At 33.6% G+C, this 19,207-nt stretch overlaps 3 protein-coding genes across 6 annotated transcripts; all 3 read left to right on the forward strand.

Moving 5' to 3' along the window:
- The first annotated feature begins 6,719 nt into the window (after nucleotides 1-6,719).
- LOC132799579 (receptor-like protein 34) lies at nucleotides 6,720-10,856 on the forward strand. The gene is made up of 2 exons (XM_060811815.1): nucleotides 6,720-7,553; nucleotides 7,698-10,856. The coding sequence occupies exons 1-2, from the start codon at nucleotides 6,782-6,784 to the stop codon at nucleotides 10,571-10,573; spliced, it is 3,648 nt and encodes a 1,215-aa protein (XP_060667798.1). The 5' UTR covers nucleotides 6,720-6,781; the 3' UTR covers nucleotides 10,574-10,856.
- An 885-nt stretch (nucleotides 10,857-11,741) lies between these two features.
- LOC107411790 (receptor-like protein 9DC3) lies at nucleotides 11,742-13,185 on the forward strand. The gene is made up of 3 exons (XM_060812141.1): nucleotides 11,742-11,760; nucleotides 12,234-12,377; nucleotides 12,821-13,185. The coding sequence occupies exons 1-3, from the start codon at nucleotides 11,742-11,744 to the stop codon at nucleotides 13,183-13,185; spliced, it is 528 nt and encodes a 175-aa protein (XP_060668124.1).
- Nucleotides 13,186-15,519: 2,334 nt separating this feature from the next.
- Nucleotides 15,520-18,766, forward strand: LOC125420813 (receptor-like protein 33). 4 transcript variants are annotated; one of them, XM_048467964.2, is made up of 2 exons: nucleotides 15,520-17,608; nucleotides 17,694-17,834. In XM_048467964.2, the coding sequence occupies exons 1-2, from the start codon at nucleotides 15,616-15,618 to the stop codon at nucleotides 17,705-17,707; spliced, it is 2,007 nt and encodes a 668-aa protein (XP_048323921.2). In that variant the 5' UTR covers nucleotides 15,520-15,615; the 3' UTR covers nucleotides 17,708-17,834. The 4 variants fall into 4 exon arrangements, with proteins under 4 accessions (XP_048323921.2, XP_060667761.1, XP_048323920.1 ...); XM_060811778.1 differs by having other exon boundaries at nucleotides 15,523-16,052; nucleotides 16,259-18,766; XM_048467963.2 differs by having other exon boundaries at nucleotides 15,524-16,052; nucleotides 16,541-18,766.
- Nucleotides 18,767-19,207: the final 441 nt, after the last annotated feature.

Genomic DNA, 19,207 nt, shown 5'->3' on the forward strand with positions numbered 1-19,207 from the left:
TATTCATACACCTCACAACATATTTATTTCCCCTCATTTTCATCTGCATTAATAATTTGCGAATATGATGAAGAGGATTAATTAATTAATTCACTTATTTTATGGCTTGATGATTTCCTGTTCCATCTTTTTTTTTTTTTTGTTTTTTTCCGCATTCCTTGAATTCCTCCAACATCTTTCCTTGTCACCCAAGGCAAAACTCTGTTTTACTGCAACTAAAACTAGAGTTTACAATTAAAGGCCTGTATTATTTTTTCGGCCTAACAGTTCAGTTGCTTATGATTTGAATACTTATCCATGGCTGAAAATCCTAATAACGAGTCACAATTGAAATACATTGGTGATGAATTTAGTCATTACCAATACTCAGTGACTTTGATGAATAAGAGACAGAAATGTTTTTTTTTTTTTTTAACCAAAATTTTAACGATCTTTGTGTCTATTGATTTCTCAAATAACAACTTTCATGAAGAAATTCTGAGTCCAATAGCAGATCTTCAATCTTTAATTGTGCTCAACTTGTCATAGTAATTTTGCACAACTCACCCGCTCATCCATTGGAAAGCTGTGTGAGCTTTAATCATTAGATTTCTCTAAGAATAAGCTTTCTGGAGCAATCTCTCAGCGGTTGATCAATCTCACATTTATTGAGTACTTGAACTTTTCTGAAAACCAACTTATGGGTCCAATCCCACAAGGTGGACAATTTGGAATGTTTTTCATATTCTTCTTTTGAAGGAAACGGGGGATTCCATTGTCAACAAAATGCTGAACAAGCTTGTTCACTCACCGTCTATCTTAAACGCTTAGCTGTTAGGAAGCGGACCTAACAATGTATATCAAGCTTATTAGCTTATTCTAATAAAGCTTACCAAGTCTTTCTTACTACGAACGAGGTATCAGATTCAGTATCATCTGGTTTTAGTTGGAAAAATGTAGTGATGGAATATGGATTTGAATGATAATTGGATTAGTAGCCCGACATATCATCACTTTAAGGAGACCAGATTTTGATGCTCAGAATTTTTGTTGTGATCCACAATGGAGACTAATATGACTTAGAGCAGAGGAGTTGCAGGTACTTGAAATACATGTATAGTAACTTGGTTGCAACTAGCAAAAGCGTGAAATAAGATTTATACGTATATTTTAAAAAAAGTAATACAATATCTAGCATATGAAATTAAGTGTAAAATAATATTCAATATTATATATAAATATAAAGGTATAGTGACTCTTTGTAAATCAATTCAATCAAAAATCAAACTTTCCTAACTATGAGTGTCTTTGATAGTACTTTTATAAATGTTTATATTCAGTAGCGCTTTTCATGCATAGCATTTTGGTCAAATGAAAGTACATCTGATGAAATGATGAATTTTCCTTTTTTGTAAATTTAATATGAATAAAGGTACATTTATCATATTAGAATCCGAGAATCGTCATCTTTAGGTCTGAATTTTGATATTGCGAGAGACGTGATTACACCTACCACACCTAAAAAATTGAGAGTTTGATGCTTTTTTTTTTTTTTTTTTCTGTCTAATTTTTTTGGGCTGAGAGAGTGTCTGATAATTTTACTTCTACACTTCTTTTAGATTGGCTTTAACTATACTTGTATACGAATATAGGGTTGGCCTTATTTGCAATAATTATGGTTCCATTTATTTGCAATATTCTAGAAGTATAAAATTTAATTTTGGCCACTGAAAAAAAAATAAAAAATAAGAAAAGAGACGTTAGTATGAGTTTAACCTTTAAAATTTAATTAAAGATAAGCAAAAAAAAAAAAAAAAAAATTGAAACACAGACAAGAAATCATATTCAGTGCCGATTGAGTTACAAAATGATATGCATAGAAGTTACAATAACAGAGGAAGCCTAGCAACAATGCAGCCGACTGTTTAGCTAATATGAGCTGTAGTCTTTCTTTAGATGTTCATATTTTTTGTGGACTTGGTTCATTTTTTGCTTTTTGATTGTGTTGGGGGATGTTCCTTCCATGAAATTCTTGTTTAAGTTTGTTTTGTTGGGGCTATAGCACCAGTTTCATCAAAAATGCAATAACAGAGGAAGTGCTTTTAAAAACTAAACCGATCAATTAACTAATAATTTACAATTTCAACTTCCTCATGAAATCTTTCAAAGGTGAAAAAATCAAAATTTATGTAAATATGTAGAAATCGAGAGTTCAGCGCTAAGTGTGCTTAATTTCATGCTTGGTTTGCTAGCAAGAGTATAAAAACTCTGTACTAATTCCATAAAATTAATACCATTTTCATTGGTTATAGAAATGACGTTCTACATACCATCGGAACTGATAGCTTAGTGAAAGAAAATCACTCAACTATCATATTTCCGAATTCAGAAATTATAGTTCAAATATTGATAAATTCCATTATTTCTTCGGTAAGTCCCATGCTATTATCCCGCATGGCGCAGAACATCTAGCCTGATGCTATAATATTACTAAGAGGTATCTTTCTTTCATTAAAAATAACAATAATAATAATGATTTTCCACATCTTTAGTCGTAATTCTCTTGCAACATAATAATAATAATAATAATAATTAAAAAAAACAAAAAAAAAAAAAAGCTCCTTCGCAGTGGCTTCAAACTAAACAATCCCACCGCTTAAACATGATGGACTTTAAGGGCAGATCATCAGAACGAAGTGTTTGACTGTCAACATTAATTACAAGCCAATCAGAATCTCCAAAACGTCAAACTAATCAAAGTTTGACGTTAGTCCTCAGAGGATGGTCAGAGGATGGGGAAAGAAAGCAACAAAGGAAGACTACAGAGTAGACTGACCTGCATATATATATATATATATATATACATATACCTTATATAACACGTCCATGCAGAATTTTCAGCGCTCTTTTTTTTTTCTTTTTTTTTTTTCTTTTTTCGGAGGATAAAGAAGAAAGCAATGAAGGAAGACTACAGAGTAGACTAATCTGCATATTATACCCTTTATAACACGTCCATTGCAGAATTTTCTGCTCTCTCTCTCTCTCTCTCTCTCTCTCACTCTCAGGATGGGGAAAGAAAGCAACAAGGGAAGACTACAGAGTAGACTAACCTGCATATTATACCCTATATAACACGTCCATTGCAGAATTTTCTGCTTTTTTTTATTTTTTTTATTTTTCTGAGGATGGGGAAAAAAAGCAAGAAAGGAAGACTACAGAGTAGACTAACCTGCATATATATATATATATATATATACACACATCTTATATAACACGTCCATTGCAGAATTTCTTACCCAATCATGGGTTATTGGTAATAGCTCTATTATTTAATTACTATTTGCGGGAGAATTAGAAATAAGGGCCATAAACTATTGAAAGGACTCGAAATTTTAGCCAATTAAAGATAAGTTTCAATTTCAAGTTTAATTCATTTCCTTTTTATTAGAGGATGGAATCTTTTCGTGGTAGGGATTGTTGGATTTATACTCTTGGAACAACCTAATTTATTCATCAGAAGCCTTCATTAATAATGATTGTAAGATCCTAAACTAGCTTGTGATAGAGCCATGGTTATTTAAATGGAACCTATTAGTTGGGCCGAATGTGTTAACCCCTAGAAGGCTAAATGCTAGAGTTAGTAGTCTATAAATATATTGCTTTCTAACTTCTACCACAATTAGATTTTCTGATTATTTTTTAGAAATTTAGAATTTATAAAAAAATAAAACACCTTAAGAAAAAAATATAAATATTTTTTAAAGCTCATAAGCAGATTTGTCATTTTTTCAAGAAGTGATAAAAAATATACATCATATATTTTATTTAACTGTAATCTTAGCTTCTGCTGTATGGTTCCTACATAGATAAATCTACCGAATTAGAATCAATGAATTAACTATTAAACTTTTAATGGAGTACTTTTTACATATATATAAATTTCATATGAAGTTTAAGAAGTGATTAAAAATATAATTAATTTCCAAACTCAATGTAACTTACAGATAATCAGTAGTTGTTTTCATTCATTTATTGGAAGTGGACCATAACTGAAAATTTTTCAATCTCAGCGTAGAGAGATCATGACTTGCAACAACTTGTCTATGTTTTTATTAGGAGATGATTATTCCTTTCGATTCAGTTATTGTGAGGGACCCATTCTTTTTTACCAAAGATTACTTCCACAAACTGATCTTAGGTTCGGACAATAGCGCTTTCATGGTCTAGAGATATTTGCAGTTAAAGACTGCAAGGTGTGGTCGGTTGGCAAACGAAGCTCCTAATGGGTGAACTTTACCCACAGTCTCAGGGGTTCGACTCCCGTAGGAAATACTTTATTGCCAGGGCCAAGCTGAAGATCGAACGGGTACCTCATGGTTTAAACAAAAAAAATAGAAAAATAAAATAATAATCCTATCTTATTTTTATTGGGTGTAAAAGTCTTTTCAAATTTTATATCATTTATGAGAAAAATAATTGTTTAATGGGTATTTAGCACCTATGCCATTCAATTATTAAGGTTTTTTGCCTTGGTCCCTTTTTTTCTTTTTTGCACTTTGGTTCAAACTAATCTTTTCTTGCACTTTGATTCTCAAACCAAGTCAAAGTTCTAACAGGGAATAGTCCCATCCCAGAAAGAGTGTAAGGATACCTCGTGGTTTAAACAAACAAAAAAAAACAAAAAAAAAATATATATATATATATATATATATATATATCAATCCTATATATATCTTATTTTTTATTGGGTGTAAAAATCTTTTTAAATTTGTAGCATTTGTCAAAAAATAATTCTCCAATGGGTATTTAGTACCTATGCCTCTCGGTTATTAAGATTTTGTTTTTGCTGTTTAAACCCAAAAAAAAAAAAAAAAAAAAAGATTAGTCCTATCTTATTTCTTATTGGGTGTAAAGATCTTTTAAAATTTTTATCATTTGTTAAAAAATAATTTTTAATGGGTATTTATCACCTATGCCCCTCAATTATTAAGCTTTCATACTTTGGTTCCTTTTTTTTTTTTTTTTCGGTTTGTTCTTTAAACTTCAATTTTTTTTTTTTTCTCCCTACTTTGATTCTCTAACCATTTTCTGCATATACTTTTAGTAGTTATAAGGCATGTAATGCATTTACTGCAACGATAAACAAAATTACAAAAGCATACAACCTCAACAGACCCATGCATGTGGCATGCCACAAAATGCTAAAAAACAGACCAAAATGGTTAAAGGACAAGTGCAAAAAATTGAAATTTAGTTGTCATTTATTAATGTATTTAGTTTTTTATTTTTTTCTAAATTGTGTGTAGTTTTTTTTTTTAATTTTAATGTTTGTTAATTTTAGTTAGCGATAGTTAAAGTTTATTAGACATATTAGTTAACTAAAAATATGAAGGAAGAAAGAAAAGCAAAAACCAAAAAAAAAAAAAAACAAAACAAAACAAAACAAAAAAACAAAAATCCAACACAATTTTAAGTTGTGTTTCATTTTCATTTTATATTTTTTTCCTCCTTATATTTATAGTTAATAGATTCTATAAATAGATTTTTCCTCCTTATATTTTAATGTTTGTTAGTTTTAGTTAGTGGTAGTTAAAATTTATCAGATACATTAGTTAACTACAAATGTGAAGAAATGAAAAAAAAAAAAAAAAAAAAACTACACATTTTCAAATTGTATTTCATTTTTTGTTTGTATTTTTTTCTCTTCATAGAGATATCAACTACCATCAACTAATATTAATAAATCATTGAAGTAAATAAACTATATACAATATAAAAGAAACAAGCAAAAACTGAACATGTTAACAAATGAGACCATAGGAACCAATGTGAAAAAAAAAAAAAAAAAATGAAATAGGGATCAAAGTACAAAAGCTTAACGACTGAGGGGACATAGGCTCTAAATATATTTTTTTATTTTTTGACAAAATATATTTTTATATATATATATTTATGTTCCCTGCATATAATAATAATAATAATAATAATAAGTATTTATTTATGAGATTTTGACACTTTATACTCTTAAAACTATAGAGATTTCATTTTGGATTGCCTGCATGTGCTTTGTAGTACATGCCTTTCACGCTACGGACTTAATGGAAATTCAAAAAAATCTTAGCGTGCAACAAGCATCACAGTTTATGGGGCAAAGTACATTAAATAAAAAAATAAATAAAATAAAAGGATCTAAGTGCAAATATCATGTATAGTTTTGAGATTGTTAGTGCAAATTATACTAAATGCAATAATAACTTTTTGGAAGGAATGGTAATTCAACATCAACAATGAAGTTTTTTTTTTTTTTTTTTTTTTTTTTTTTGGGGCATGCAATATGGATGTACGGATACATGTTTGATTAGATGGTACAAAAAAAATAAATAAATAAATAAACATATAAATTTGATTAAACTAGAATATGTATTGTACGTTTCATTTGTTACATATGTTTAAGGATAGTAAATACTATCAATTACCATATATGGCTTTTTTTTTTTTTTTTTGAGTGAATTCCAATTACCATATATGTAATGTAGAAAAAAGAGTCATGTATCTATTTGTAAATTACTTTTCATCTCCATTCAATTATCGTGGATGGAACACAGCCATCAGCCCATTCTCTTGACTTGAAAAAAGTAAAGGTTGATTGCTTCTAGGAACTAATAATGTGATGATCATTTTAGTTTTAGCACTATATATAGGCTAGCCTTCTAACATTCACACACACACTCCAACAATTCCATATTTATTGCCTCTAATTTCCAGTTGATCTGCATTATATATATCATACCCTGCAGCTAAAATGAAGAGGACCCATCAATTCCTCTTATTTTACGTTGTGGTGATCTCCAGTTCTATGTTTGTTACGCATTCGTTGAATTCCTCTGCTACCACTTTCTCTTGTCTTCCTCACCAAACCTCTGTTTTACTCCAATTAAAACAAGAGTTCGCTCTAAAGAAGCCTGAAATTGATTCATTTCTTAGCTTTTATAGTAGTTATCCGAAGATGAGATATTGGAAGGCCGGTAGCGATTGCTGTTCGTGGGACGGAGTCACATGTGATATGGCAAGAGGTCTTGTTGTGGGCCTAGACCTTAGCAGCAGCTGCCTTAATGGGCCGTTGCGTTCTAATAGCAGCCTTTTCAGGTTGCTGCATCTCCATAAGCTCAACCTTGCATTCAATAACTTCACCTTAAGCCCCATCCCATCTGAGTTGGGCCAGCTTTCCAGGTTAACCCATCTCAATCTCTCTTCCTCTGAAATTTCTGGGTATATTCCATCTGAAATCTCAAAGTTGACAAATATTATGTCATTTGATCTTTCTGATTGTTTTGATTTGTACGTAAGAGAAGGGGAGCTCGAAAGGCTTATCCAGAACATGACCAATTTAAGACTCCTTAACCTGGAAAGGGTGGATCTTTCTTTTTCGCAGCTGCCTCAATCCATGGCAAACCTCTCTTTCTTGACGCATCTCTCTCTTCATAATTGCGATCTGCGAGGAGAATTTTCACAGAATATTTTCCAGTTGCCTAGCATACAATCCATTGATCTGTCAAAGAACTATCTTCTTACAGGTTCTCTTCCGGAATTTAATTCTAGCAGTAATCTAAAGAATATCTCTCTTTTTTATTGCGATTTGCATGGCCAATTTCCAAATAGTATCTTCCAATTGCCTAAATTACAATTCATTGATCAGTCATTCAACTTTCATCTTACAGGTTCTCTTCCGGAGTTTAATTCTAGCAGTAATCTAAAGTCGTTGGATATTTCCTCAACCAGTTTCTCGGGGAAATTGCCCGATTCAATTGGGAACATCAAGTCCTTGAATGTTTTACGCCTCAAACATTCTTTATCCACGGGAACTGTTCCTTCTTCCCTTTGGAACCTTTCTGAACTCGTAGAGCTCGACCTCTCATCCAACCATTTCAAAGGTCAGTTTCCATCTACTCCAGGGAACCTTCCAAAACTCACTTCACTTGATCTCTCTAGTAATGAATTTGGTGGTGAATTACCTTCTTCCATAAAAACCCTCCCACAGTTGCAATATTTAAACCTTGGAACGAATAAATTCGGTGGTCAAATTTCAACTTCATTTGGAAATCTGACCCAGCTAACCTATTTGGATCTTTCATATAACCTTTTCCATGGCAACTTCCCAAATCCAAAGGCATTTCCATATCTTATTGAAGAGATTTATCTTGGATACAATAATTTGACTTCAATTCCTTCATACAATCTTAACTTGCCCTTCCTTGTTTCTGTTGATCTGTCAAACAATTTATTTACTGGAGTCATTCCTACTTCTTTATTTGCAATTCCTTCTTTGCGATACCTTTATTTGGATGACAATCAGTTCACAGACTTGGGCATCTCTAATTCATCCAAATTAGACACTCTGTCTTTGTCCAACAATTCATTTACTGGAGTCATTCCTTCTTCTTTATTTGCAATTCCTTCTTTGCGATACCTTCATTTGGATGACAATCAGTTCACAGACTTGGGCATCTCTAATTCATCCAAATTAGACACTCTGTCTTTGTCCAACAATTTATTTACTGGAGTCATTCCTTCTTCTTTCTTCGCAATGCCTTCTTTGGTATCCCTATATCTGGATGACAATCAATTCACAGACTTGGACATCTCTAATTCTTCCCAGTTAGAAAGTCTGTCTTTAAATGGAAATAGATTAAGTAGACTTATTCCAAGGTCCATATCCAAATTGAAAAAGCTGAGAGAACTCAGCCTTGGTTCAAATAATTTAAGTGGCAGAGTTGATTTTGGCATTTTCTCCGAGCTGACTGACCTTAAGTCTCTTAATCTTTCATATAACAGCCGCATTTCCATAGCAAATACAAGCAAAGATTCCACTCTTCCGCAGTTTCATGATTTATTCTTATCCTCATGCAACATAAGTGAATTTCCAAATTTCTTGAGAACGCAAGATGAATTAGAGAACTTAGATCTTTCCAGCAATAGGATTGGGGGTCCTATACCTAAATGGTTCTTGAGCGTAAGCATAGAGACCTTGCAATATCTCTATCTTTCTTACAACTTCATTAGCGGCTGGGAAGAAATCCAATCATTAATTCTTCCATGGAAGGTATTAGTGGACCTTGATCTAAGTTCCAATTTTTTGCAAGGACAACTTGTTGTTCCACCAATGTCCACCCGACACTTCTCAATCTCAAACAATAGCTTGACTGGAAGAATTGATCCGTCGTTCTGTAAATTAAGGAACCTGATGACATTTGATGTATCAAATAATCATCTGAATGGCACCATTCCTCTATGTTTCAACAGCATCAACAATTTGGAAGAAGCTCCATCTGTTCTTCTATGGGAGGGATTGTGGTATCTTGATCTACATTCCAACATGTTGCAAGGTCCACTTGTTGTTCCACCAATGTCCATAACATCCATTTTCATCTCAAATAACAGCTTCGGTGGAGGAATTGATCCAATGTTCTGTAAATTAAGGAATCTTGAAATACTTGATGCATCAAATAACCTCCTTAATGGCACCATTCCTCAATGTTTGGGTAGCTTCAATAGTTCTCTTAAAGTACTCAATCTTCAAGGAAACAACTTCCACGGCAATATGCCTCATACATGTGGAGATGGAAGCCAATTGTTGACATTGGACGTGAGCCACAACTATTTACAAGGGAAGATTCCACAGTCTCTAATTAAGTGCCAAGAGCTACAAGTTCTAAATCTGGGCCATAATAATATGAGTGACAAGTTTCCATTCTGGCTACCAAATTTGCCAAAGCTACAGGTTCTCATATTAAGTTCTAATAGATTTTACGGTCCAATATGGCATCCTCGCAACTTTACGGGCTTTGTGAACTCCCGTATCATTGATTTATCTTTCAATGATTTTACAGGGAGTTTACCATCAAACTATTTCAAAAATTGGACTTCTATGATGGAATCTTCTAAGAAAAACAAGTCAGAGTTGAAATATATAGGTGGGAATTATTACCAAGACTCTGTGACTTTGATGAACAAGGGACAAGAAATGAAATTGATCAAGATACTTACAATCTTTGTAGCCATTGATCTCTCCAACAATAGACTTCATGGGGAAATTCCAACTACAATAGGAGATCTTCAATCTCTAATTGTACTTAACTTGTCCAGTAATTGTTTCACAGGGGCCATTCCTTCATCTCTAGGGAATCTCAGAGAGCTTGAATCCTTAGATCTCTCAAACAATAAGCTTTCTGGTGTAATCCCTCAACAGTTAATCAGTCTCACATTTCTTGGATACCTGAACTTATCCGTAAACCATCTCACTGGTCCAGTACCACAAGGTGGACAAATCTGGGTATTTCCAAGTTCTTCTTTTGAGAGAAATTGGGGATTATGTGGTATTCCACTGTCACAAAAATGTGGAACTACCTTAACAACTTCACACTTTGATAAGATATTATCAGACTCACTATTATCCGGCTTTACTTGGAAAGTTGTAGCAATGGGGTATGTATGTGGACTGATAATTGGATTGGTCGCAGGTCATATCATCACCTTAAGGAGGCCAAATTTGATGTTCATAATCTTTGGTGTGCTGCCACAAAGAAGACTAAGATGAACTGCAGCAACAGTTCGGGTGATTTTAATGCATGTAGCTGAAGTGTGTAAAAAGATATATATATAATAAAATCATATCTGTGTAATCTTTGTGTTCAACATATCCCACAACAAAGTTGTTTGTCAGTCTGCCAGGAACAGGGGTACTTCTCTACTATGATTATTCGTGCAATTGAGTTAGATTTTGTAATCTCCACGGTCAACCAATTGCAAGATATGTATACTTGTAGTTGTCTTCTTCAAGTGTTAAGAGTTTCCTTCTTTGGTTGATATTGTTGTGGAAATATTTGTGTACCTTATAAACACTATTTACAGTATCTACACTACATAAACACTATTCTCATAGTGGAAATATTTGTCTATCTTTAATGGCCATTCCACCCATTTAGATTTTTAGTTTCTAATCATATATTAAGCTGACACATACATAATATTGCATTAATGTCTTCAACTCAATATTGTTTAGATTTTAACAAAGAATTTTGATAAATACCATCTTAATAGTTGAACAAGCATATCTGACCGTACATAAATCTAAACTACTCTGCATTGTCTATCATTATGTCCATGTCTTGTTTGATAGCAAGATTACATTACTCTGTTTTAGCCAAAAAAAAATGCATATACTAACCCCATATAACATTCTACCTCACTCATTAACCATATAAATGACTTTGAACGTCTTATAACTCATACCAGAAAAGAAAAAAAAAAAAAATTCCTATATCATGGATATAAAACATTGTTATGTAATCATAGCATTGGACCATAATCAAATTCTACTCTCTATAGACTAAAAAAATACTATCGTGAATTCAGCATTTTAAATTGAGCCAGTGTTCTGTTTTCCATTTATATATATATATATATATATTGCTGTGGATAAACACAACTTCGTACTAGCAAAGACTCAATCAGTACATGTTGAACTCTCATTCCATCTGCACTATCATAATCTGCTAAAAATGAAGAGGATCAATCAGTTCCTCTTATTTTACCTGCTGGTCTCAAGTTGATTCCATGCTTCACTTTCTTTGAACTCCTCCACCACTTTCTCTTGCCTCCCACACCAAGCCTATATACTACTGCAACTAAAACAAGAGTTTAAAATTAAGAGGCATGAATTGCTTTATGGTAATGATCCAAGCTCCAACGGTTCCTACCCAAAGATGAAATCTTCGAAGGCTGGTAGTGATTTCTGCTCATGAGATGGACTCAAATGCAATATGGAAAAAGGTCACAATCAGATGCAGGACACGTTTCTTTTTTGGCTACAAAATTTGCCACAACTCCAACTTCTCATATTAAGCTATAATAGATTCCAATATGGGATCCCCATTAATTTTTGGCTTCATGAGTTTTCCTGTCATTGATCTCTCTTCTAATGATTTTGTTGGGAATTTACCATCACAGTATTTTGGAAACTGGACTTCCATCCCTAAGATTGATAAGTCATAATTCATCAAATACTTGGGACATATCTATTACATAGACTCAGCAACTGTGATGAAAAAAGGACTAGAAATGATATTACCAAAAATTTATACCATTTTGTTGTACATTAATTTATCCAATAACAAGTTCTCTGGAGAAATTCCAATTACGTTAGGGGTCTTCAATCTTTAATATTGTACTCAACTTATAGAATAGTGGTTTTACAGGAGCCATCCCTTCATCTCTAGGGCACTTGATTGAGCTTGAATCGTTAGATCTGTATGACAATAAGCTTTCTGGTACAATCCCTCAACAGCTAGTCAACCTCACGTTTCTTGCATACTTGAACTTTTCACAAAACCAACTGACAGGTATACAAGGTAGACAATTTTGGGTACTTCCAACTCTTCTTTTGAAGGAAAATGAGGGATTATGTGGTTTTCCATTGTCCAAAAATTGTGGTTAATACTAACTCCTTCTCGATATGATGAGATATCAGATTCTGTATCCTACGGTTTTGGTTGGAACATTGTAGTCATGGGATATGGATGTGGGCTGATAATTGGATTGGTTGTTGGACATATCATCACCTCAAGGAGGCCAAATTTGATGTGCAGAATATTTGGTCTGTGATTCCACAAAAGAGACGAAGATGAACTATAGTAGTTAGTAGTTGAATGCAATTGAAACAAATTTAAATGAACTTGGATGCATGTAACTAAAGTAAGTAAAAATATATGAGTTTTGTTTGTTGTCAAAAAAGATACAAGCTTATGGTCTAATCATGCTAAATATGTCATTAATAATTCTGCAGGACTTATCCCTTCATCCTTAGGGAAGCTGTCTGACCTTGAATTGTTAGATCTCTTTAGTTATAAGCTTTCTGGAGAAATCCCTCAGCAGTTAATCAATCTCACATTTCTTGAATACTTGAACTTCTCTAAAGACCAACTAATGGGACCAATCCCACTAGGTAGTCAATTTGGAATATTTTCAAATTCTTATTTTGAGGGAAACAGGGGATTATCTAATTTTCCATTGTCAAGAAATTGCAGAACAATATTACCAACTCCTTACTATGAAGAGATGTCAGATTCAGAATCATCTGGATTTATTTGGAAATTTGTAGTGATGGGATATGGATTTGGATTGATAATTGGATTAATGATGGGACGCTAAAGATGGGTTAGAGCAGAGGAGTTGAAGGCACTTGAAGTAAATTCAGAATAACTTGGAGGCGACTAGCAAAAGTCCGAAATAAAATTGACATATAAATATATGTGTATATATATATTATAAAAAGCAATATTAATGTCTAGCAAATTAACTCTTTCTAATCTTATACTTTATATAACATAAAGGGGTTGTGCATGAGAGCATGAAAGCAGAGGGGGCTAAAGATGAGTTGGAGCACAGGAGTTGTAGGCACTCGAATTAAATTCAGAATAACTAGGGTGCAACTAGCAAAAATGTGAAATAATATATATACAAACATATATATACACACACATATGTGTGTGTGTGTGTGTGTGTGTGTGTTTGTGTTATATAAAGTTTAATATATACTTTATTTGACATAAAGGGTAATGCATGAGAGCATTAGTAGCCAAGGAATATAATTTGGCCCTGAAGGTCTGAACTTGCTCAATTACTTCGCATTATATATAAATTTTTCCCTTGTTAATAGCTAATTTTTAGTCCAATACAAGGACAAAAATATATTTAAATGCAAGAAGAGAAATGTATAATATCATGGTAAATAGCATTAATTTGCATCTGGCTAATATGGTGTCATTATTTCAAAAAAAAAAAAAAAAAAAAAAGTCTATCATGAAGAGCATATAAATATTGGAAACATATACCAAGAGAAGACTCACTCCCAAATGAGAAATTTTTATAGGTACTGCCTGAAACCTACCTGTTAGTACATTTTTTTCAACACTCTGCATTCACTCCTACCAAAAATTATGTTCATTTTACTAAGCTTTAACCGATAAGCTCTGTTAGATTATTTGCTGACGTCAGTTTGCCAGCTCAGTTTAATGAATGCCAACTCAGATTGTTTTCTGTTAACTGAGTTAGTTCATTTGGTTTGTTTGTTAATCTGGTTTAGCAGACTTATAGTTCCAGTTTAGTTACAAATCAAGGAAATGCAGTTTCTTTCACTCTCTAAAATTTTCTCTCAAACTTTTTCCTATTTTCTTGCATTTTCTATCTGATCTACAATTCCCTCAAGCTCGGTCAATTCATATGTGAAAAAGCTAGCAAAGGGGCACGAATTCTTAACGTTTAAGTATACAAGTATTGGCACATTCCATGCATAAGAAACAATTCATCAGGCTTTAATGGCAGATTGATTAAAATCATGCAAGTATTGGCACATGCCATGCATGAGAGACATTATAACCTCAGTAATTAAGAATACTTAACTTTCTCAAAAAAAAATATTAAAAAAAAAAAAAATCTTACACCTCAAAGTCTAAGTCAATTGTGGGACTGGACTGGACTGAGAAAATAATGCAAGTATACAGACAACATGTACCACTACTGGAGATGTGTGGAAAACTGGAAAGAAAGCAAAAGACAGCAGTGCGCAGACTTGACTCATTCGTTTAGATGCCTCCACTACGCGTGTAAAGAAGAAGAAAAGGGAATTCCCTTTCAGTACCATAGCACTCTTGTTTATCTTTAATAACAAGTTCATACAATTAAACTGTTTTAAATATTTTATTTTGATTCCAATAAACCCTCCCAAATTTTATTTTTTTAATTTGGCCTTTGATTAGGGTATAAAGTACAATACCATTAGGAAAAAAATTATGATTTATTTTGTTTAGTAGCAATAAAAGCCTTGTGCAAGAATCCAGTTCTAATAAACTCGGTGGACTATGGATGTGAAAAAGATTGAGGCCAAGTTAACCAATTAATGTGGGATCCGTTATATATTCAGTCTAACAATAAAAAAATAAAAATAAAAAAATAATGATTAAAAGCTGACAAGAATCTCCAAAAACGTCCAAGTCAAAGTCTGTCAATGGTGGGACTACACTCCCAAAATAGTCTTTAAATATAATCTTAAATACTCGGATGTTCACACGCCTCGTCACAGAGGATCAGGAATGAAAGCAACAAGAGTGATTAATTAATTAATTTAGCTAGGCTGAGAAATATCAATCACATACAAATGCATCTAGATGTTTATGTCCCATATAACTTCCATTAATTAGGATTAAAACTAGAACATATATATATATATATATATATTGTTATTATATATGCAAGTTGAAAGAAAGACACATCCATCTATCTTTTTCCAATAGATTATTATTATTATTATTATTATTCCTTTTCCATTCAATTATGGTGGATGGAACACAGCCATCGGCATCTGCCCATTCTTGACTTCAAAAAAAAAAAGTAAAGGTTGCTTCCAGGAACTTGCCCTTAATAATAATCTGATGATTTTGGTGGCAATATTTTATTTTGGAACTATATATATATATATATATAAAGCCGTATAACCCTCCAACATTTTCATATTTACATTTCCTGATCTCATTTCCAAATTTTCTCTGGCATTATCATATTCATATATAATCTGCAGCTAAAATGAAGAGGATGAATCAATCAACCCTCTTATTTTACAGTCTGGTAATCTCTTGTTGCTGTATCTTCGTTACACATTCCTTGAATTCCTCCTCCACTGCTACTTTCTCTTGTCTGCCACACCAAAGCTCTGTTTTACTCCAACTAAAAGGAGAGTTCACACTAAAGCAGACTGATGAGCATTCATTTCTCTACTCTCATAGCAAATATCCGAAGATGAGAAATTGGAAGGCTGGTAGCGATTGCTGTTTGTGGGACGGAGTGGCGTGCAATAAGGCAACAGGTCATGTAGTAAGCCTAGACCTTAGTGACAGCTGGCTTCGTGGGCCTTTGCGTTCTAACAGCAGCCTTTTCAGCTTGGTTCATCTTCAAAAGCTCAACCTTGCCTTGAATGACTTCAACTCATCCCCCATTCCATCTGAGTTGGGCCAACTATCCAGGTTAACCCATCTCAATCTCTCTCACTCTTCATTTCATGGGGATATCCCATCTGAAATCTCTATGCTTACAAATCTTATGTCACTTGATCTTTCCTGTTGGCCATTTGGTTTGTATGTAAGAGAAGGTGAGCTGGGAAGGCTTATCCACAACATGACCAATTTAAGTATACTTTACCTTGACTTTGTGAATCTTTCTTCTTCACCAGTGCCTCAATCGATGGCAAATCTATCTTCCTTGACACATCTCTCTGTTCGCAATTGCTATTTGTATGGTGAATTTCCACAGAATATCTTCCAGTTGCCTAACATACAATCCATTGATCTGTCACACAATATTGATCTTACAGGTTCTCTGCCGGAATTTAATTCTAGCAGTCACCTCAAGTCATTGCTTATCTTAAGAACCAGTTTCTCAGGGAAATTGCCCGATTCTATTGGCAACCTCAAGTCCTTGAATGTTTTACATCTCAAAGTATCTTCTTTTTCAGGGACAGTTCCTTCTTCGCTTTGGAACCTTTCTGAACTCGTAGATGTTGACCTCTTCCATAATCATTTCACAGGTCAGCTTCCATCTACTCTTGGGAAACTTGCAAAGCTCACTTCTCTTAAGCTTGATGATAATGAATTCAGTGGTCAAATTCCATCTTCACTTGGAAACCTCACAAAACTAACCCATTTCAGCATTTATTATAATTCTTTCCAAGGAAAATTCCCAGCCAAACTCCCATATCTTATCCAATCTCTATCTCTTGGATATAATAAACTGACAGGTTCAATCCCATCTCATAATCTTAACTTGACCTTCCTTCAGTCCCTTGATCTGTCTAACTGTTTTTTCTCTGGAGTCATTCCTTCATATTTATTTACAGTGCCTTCTTTGCAATCCCTCAATTTGGGTCACAATCAGTTCACAGACTTGGACATCTCTAATTCATCAAAAATAGAAATTCTGTCTTTAGGTGGAAACAAATTAAATGGAGCCATTCCAAGTTCCATATCCAAATTGCAAAAGCTGAGACAACTTTTTCTTGATTCAAATAATTTCACTGGGAGAGTCGATTTTGGCATTTTCTCAGAGCTGAGTAACCTTCATCTTCTTGATCTTTCATATAACAGCCATCTATCTCAAATAAGTGTAGATACAAATTCCACTCTACCAAAGTTTAAGTTGCTTTTTTTAACCTCATGCAACATAAGTGAATTTCCAGATTTCCTGAAAACACAAGATGAATTGGTGTCATTGAGCCTTTCTGGAAATAGGATTGATAGTCTAATACCAAGTTGGTTCTTCAGCGTTGGGAGGAATACCTTGCAATATCTATCTCTTTCCGAAAACTTGATTAGCGGCTGGGAAGAAATCCCATTAACGCTGCCATGGAAGGAATTGAGAAGTCTTCATATACGTTCCAACATAATGCAAGGACCACTTGTTGTTCCACCAATGAGCATCCAGGAATTCTATATCTCAAACAACAGCTTGACTGGAGAAATTGATTCATTGTTCTGTAAATTGAGCAATCTTGAAGCACTTGATGCGTCAAGAAATCATCTGAGTGGTACTATTCCTCAATGTTTGGGTTCTCTTCAAATGCTTAACCTTCGATATAACAATTTCATGGGCAATATTCCTCAAATCTGCAGAGACGAAAGCCTAATGAGAATACTCGACTTGAGTCACAACCAATTACAGGGGAGGATTCCACGGTCTCTAATCAAATGCAAAGACCTGTTAGTTTTGAATCTCGGCCACAATCAGATAAGTGACACATTTCCTTTTTGGCTACAGAGTTTGCCAAAACTCCATATTCTCATATTAGGCTCTAATAAATTACATGGTCCCATATGGCATGCGCATAACTCTTTTAGCTTTTTGGTGTTGATTATCATTGATATTTCTCATAATGATTTTGCTGGAAGCATTCCATCAGAATATTTTAGAAATTGGACATCCATGACTCCTGATGTTTCCCAAAAATACAAGTCAGGAAAAAGAGAGGTGCTGTCATTCATGCAAGCTTCTTGGTACAAGTTGGACTCGGTGACCGTGATAAATAAGGGACAGCAAATGGAGATGATCCAAAATGTAGATATCTTTGTATCCATTGATCTATCTTGTAACAAATTTCATGGAGAAATTCCAAGTACAATATGGGAACTTCAATCTCTAGTTATGCTCAACTTGTCAAATAACAATTTCACTGGATTCATCCCATCATCTATAGGGAATCTGAGGCAGCTACAATCGTTGGACCTCTCTAACAATAAGCTTTCTGGTAAAATTCCTCAGCAATTGACAAGTCTCACTTTTCTAGCTTATTTAAACTTATCCCAAAATCAACTTGTGGGTCCAATACCACAAGGGGGACAAGTTTGGACATTTCAAAATTCTTCTTTTGAAGGAAACTTGGGATTATGTGACTTTCCATTATCAAGAAAATGTGGAACTCCCCCATCAACTTCATCGGCATCTGATAATCACGACAGTGAGAAATCAGATTCGATATTTGATTTTGGCTGGAAAGTTGTAGCAGTTGGATATGGATGTGGACTACTCGTTGGTCTGGTGATCGGACATGTCTTCATCTCAAGGAGACCAAATTTGATTTTCAAAATTTTTGGGCTGAGGGTAGAAAGACCACCGAGGTGAGTTGGAGCATAGTTGGATGATTGTAACTAAATTGTGTGTAATAAGATATGAACTCCAGTTGATGATTTAGTGTTTTATTATATTTATGCACCTTTTGATGTTTTGCATTCACATATTAATGCAACTAGCAATTAGCTATAGACTTTCAATATTTCTTTCATAAACCTTTCCCAATTTAGAGGTTGTCAGAAAACTGAGTAAGAAAGTTGACCCTATGCCATTTTGGAACTATGGGTTTCCATATTCTTGCTAATAGTGGAAAAACTAAGCAAGTCCAACCAAATCTTATATTTATTACCCGGTTATCTAACTTAAGGTTCTGCATTGGCACATATTTTTCAATGTAGATACATGCTAGCTCATCCATCATGGATATACATGGATAAGTGTGTCTCTCAATCCCGATGTATGAGTGGATAAGATCTGTATGATTATGATTGAAATTAGAATATTATATTGTATGTTCTTTCTTTCTTTCTTTTTTCTTCTTTTTTTTTTTTTTTTTTTT

Source organism: Ziziphus jujuba, chromosome 10 (assembly GCF_031755915.1).
Source record: "Ziziphus jujuba cultivar Dongzao chromosome 10, ASM3175591v1".
NCBI lineage: Eukaryota > Viridiplantae > Streptophyta > Magnoliopsida > Rosales > Rhamnaceae > Ziziphus > Ziziphus jujuba.

Excerpts from the sequence above, each read along its gene's own strand:
- LOC125420813 (XM_048467962.2), top strand. The coding sequence starts at position 15,829 with ATGAGAAATTGGAAGGCTGGTAGCGATTGCTGTTTGTGGGACGGAGTG.
- LOC107411790 (XM_060812141.1), top strand. Across the intron at positions 12,378-12,820 it reads TTCACAAAACCAACTGACAG|GACTTATCCCTTCATCCTTA; the intron begins GTATACAAGGTA and ends ATAATTCTGCAG.
- LOC132799579 (XM_060811815.1), top strand. The coding sequence starts at position 6,782 with ATGAAGAGGACCCATCAATTCCTCTTATTTTACGTTGTGGTGATCTCC. Across the intron at positions 7,554-7,697 it reads AAAGAACTATCTTCTTACAG|GTTCTCTTCCGGAGTTTAAT; the intron begins GTTCTCTTCCGG and ends TTCATCTTACAG.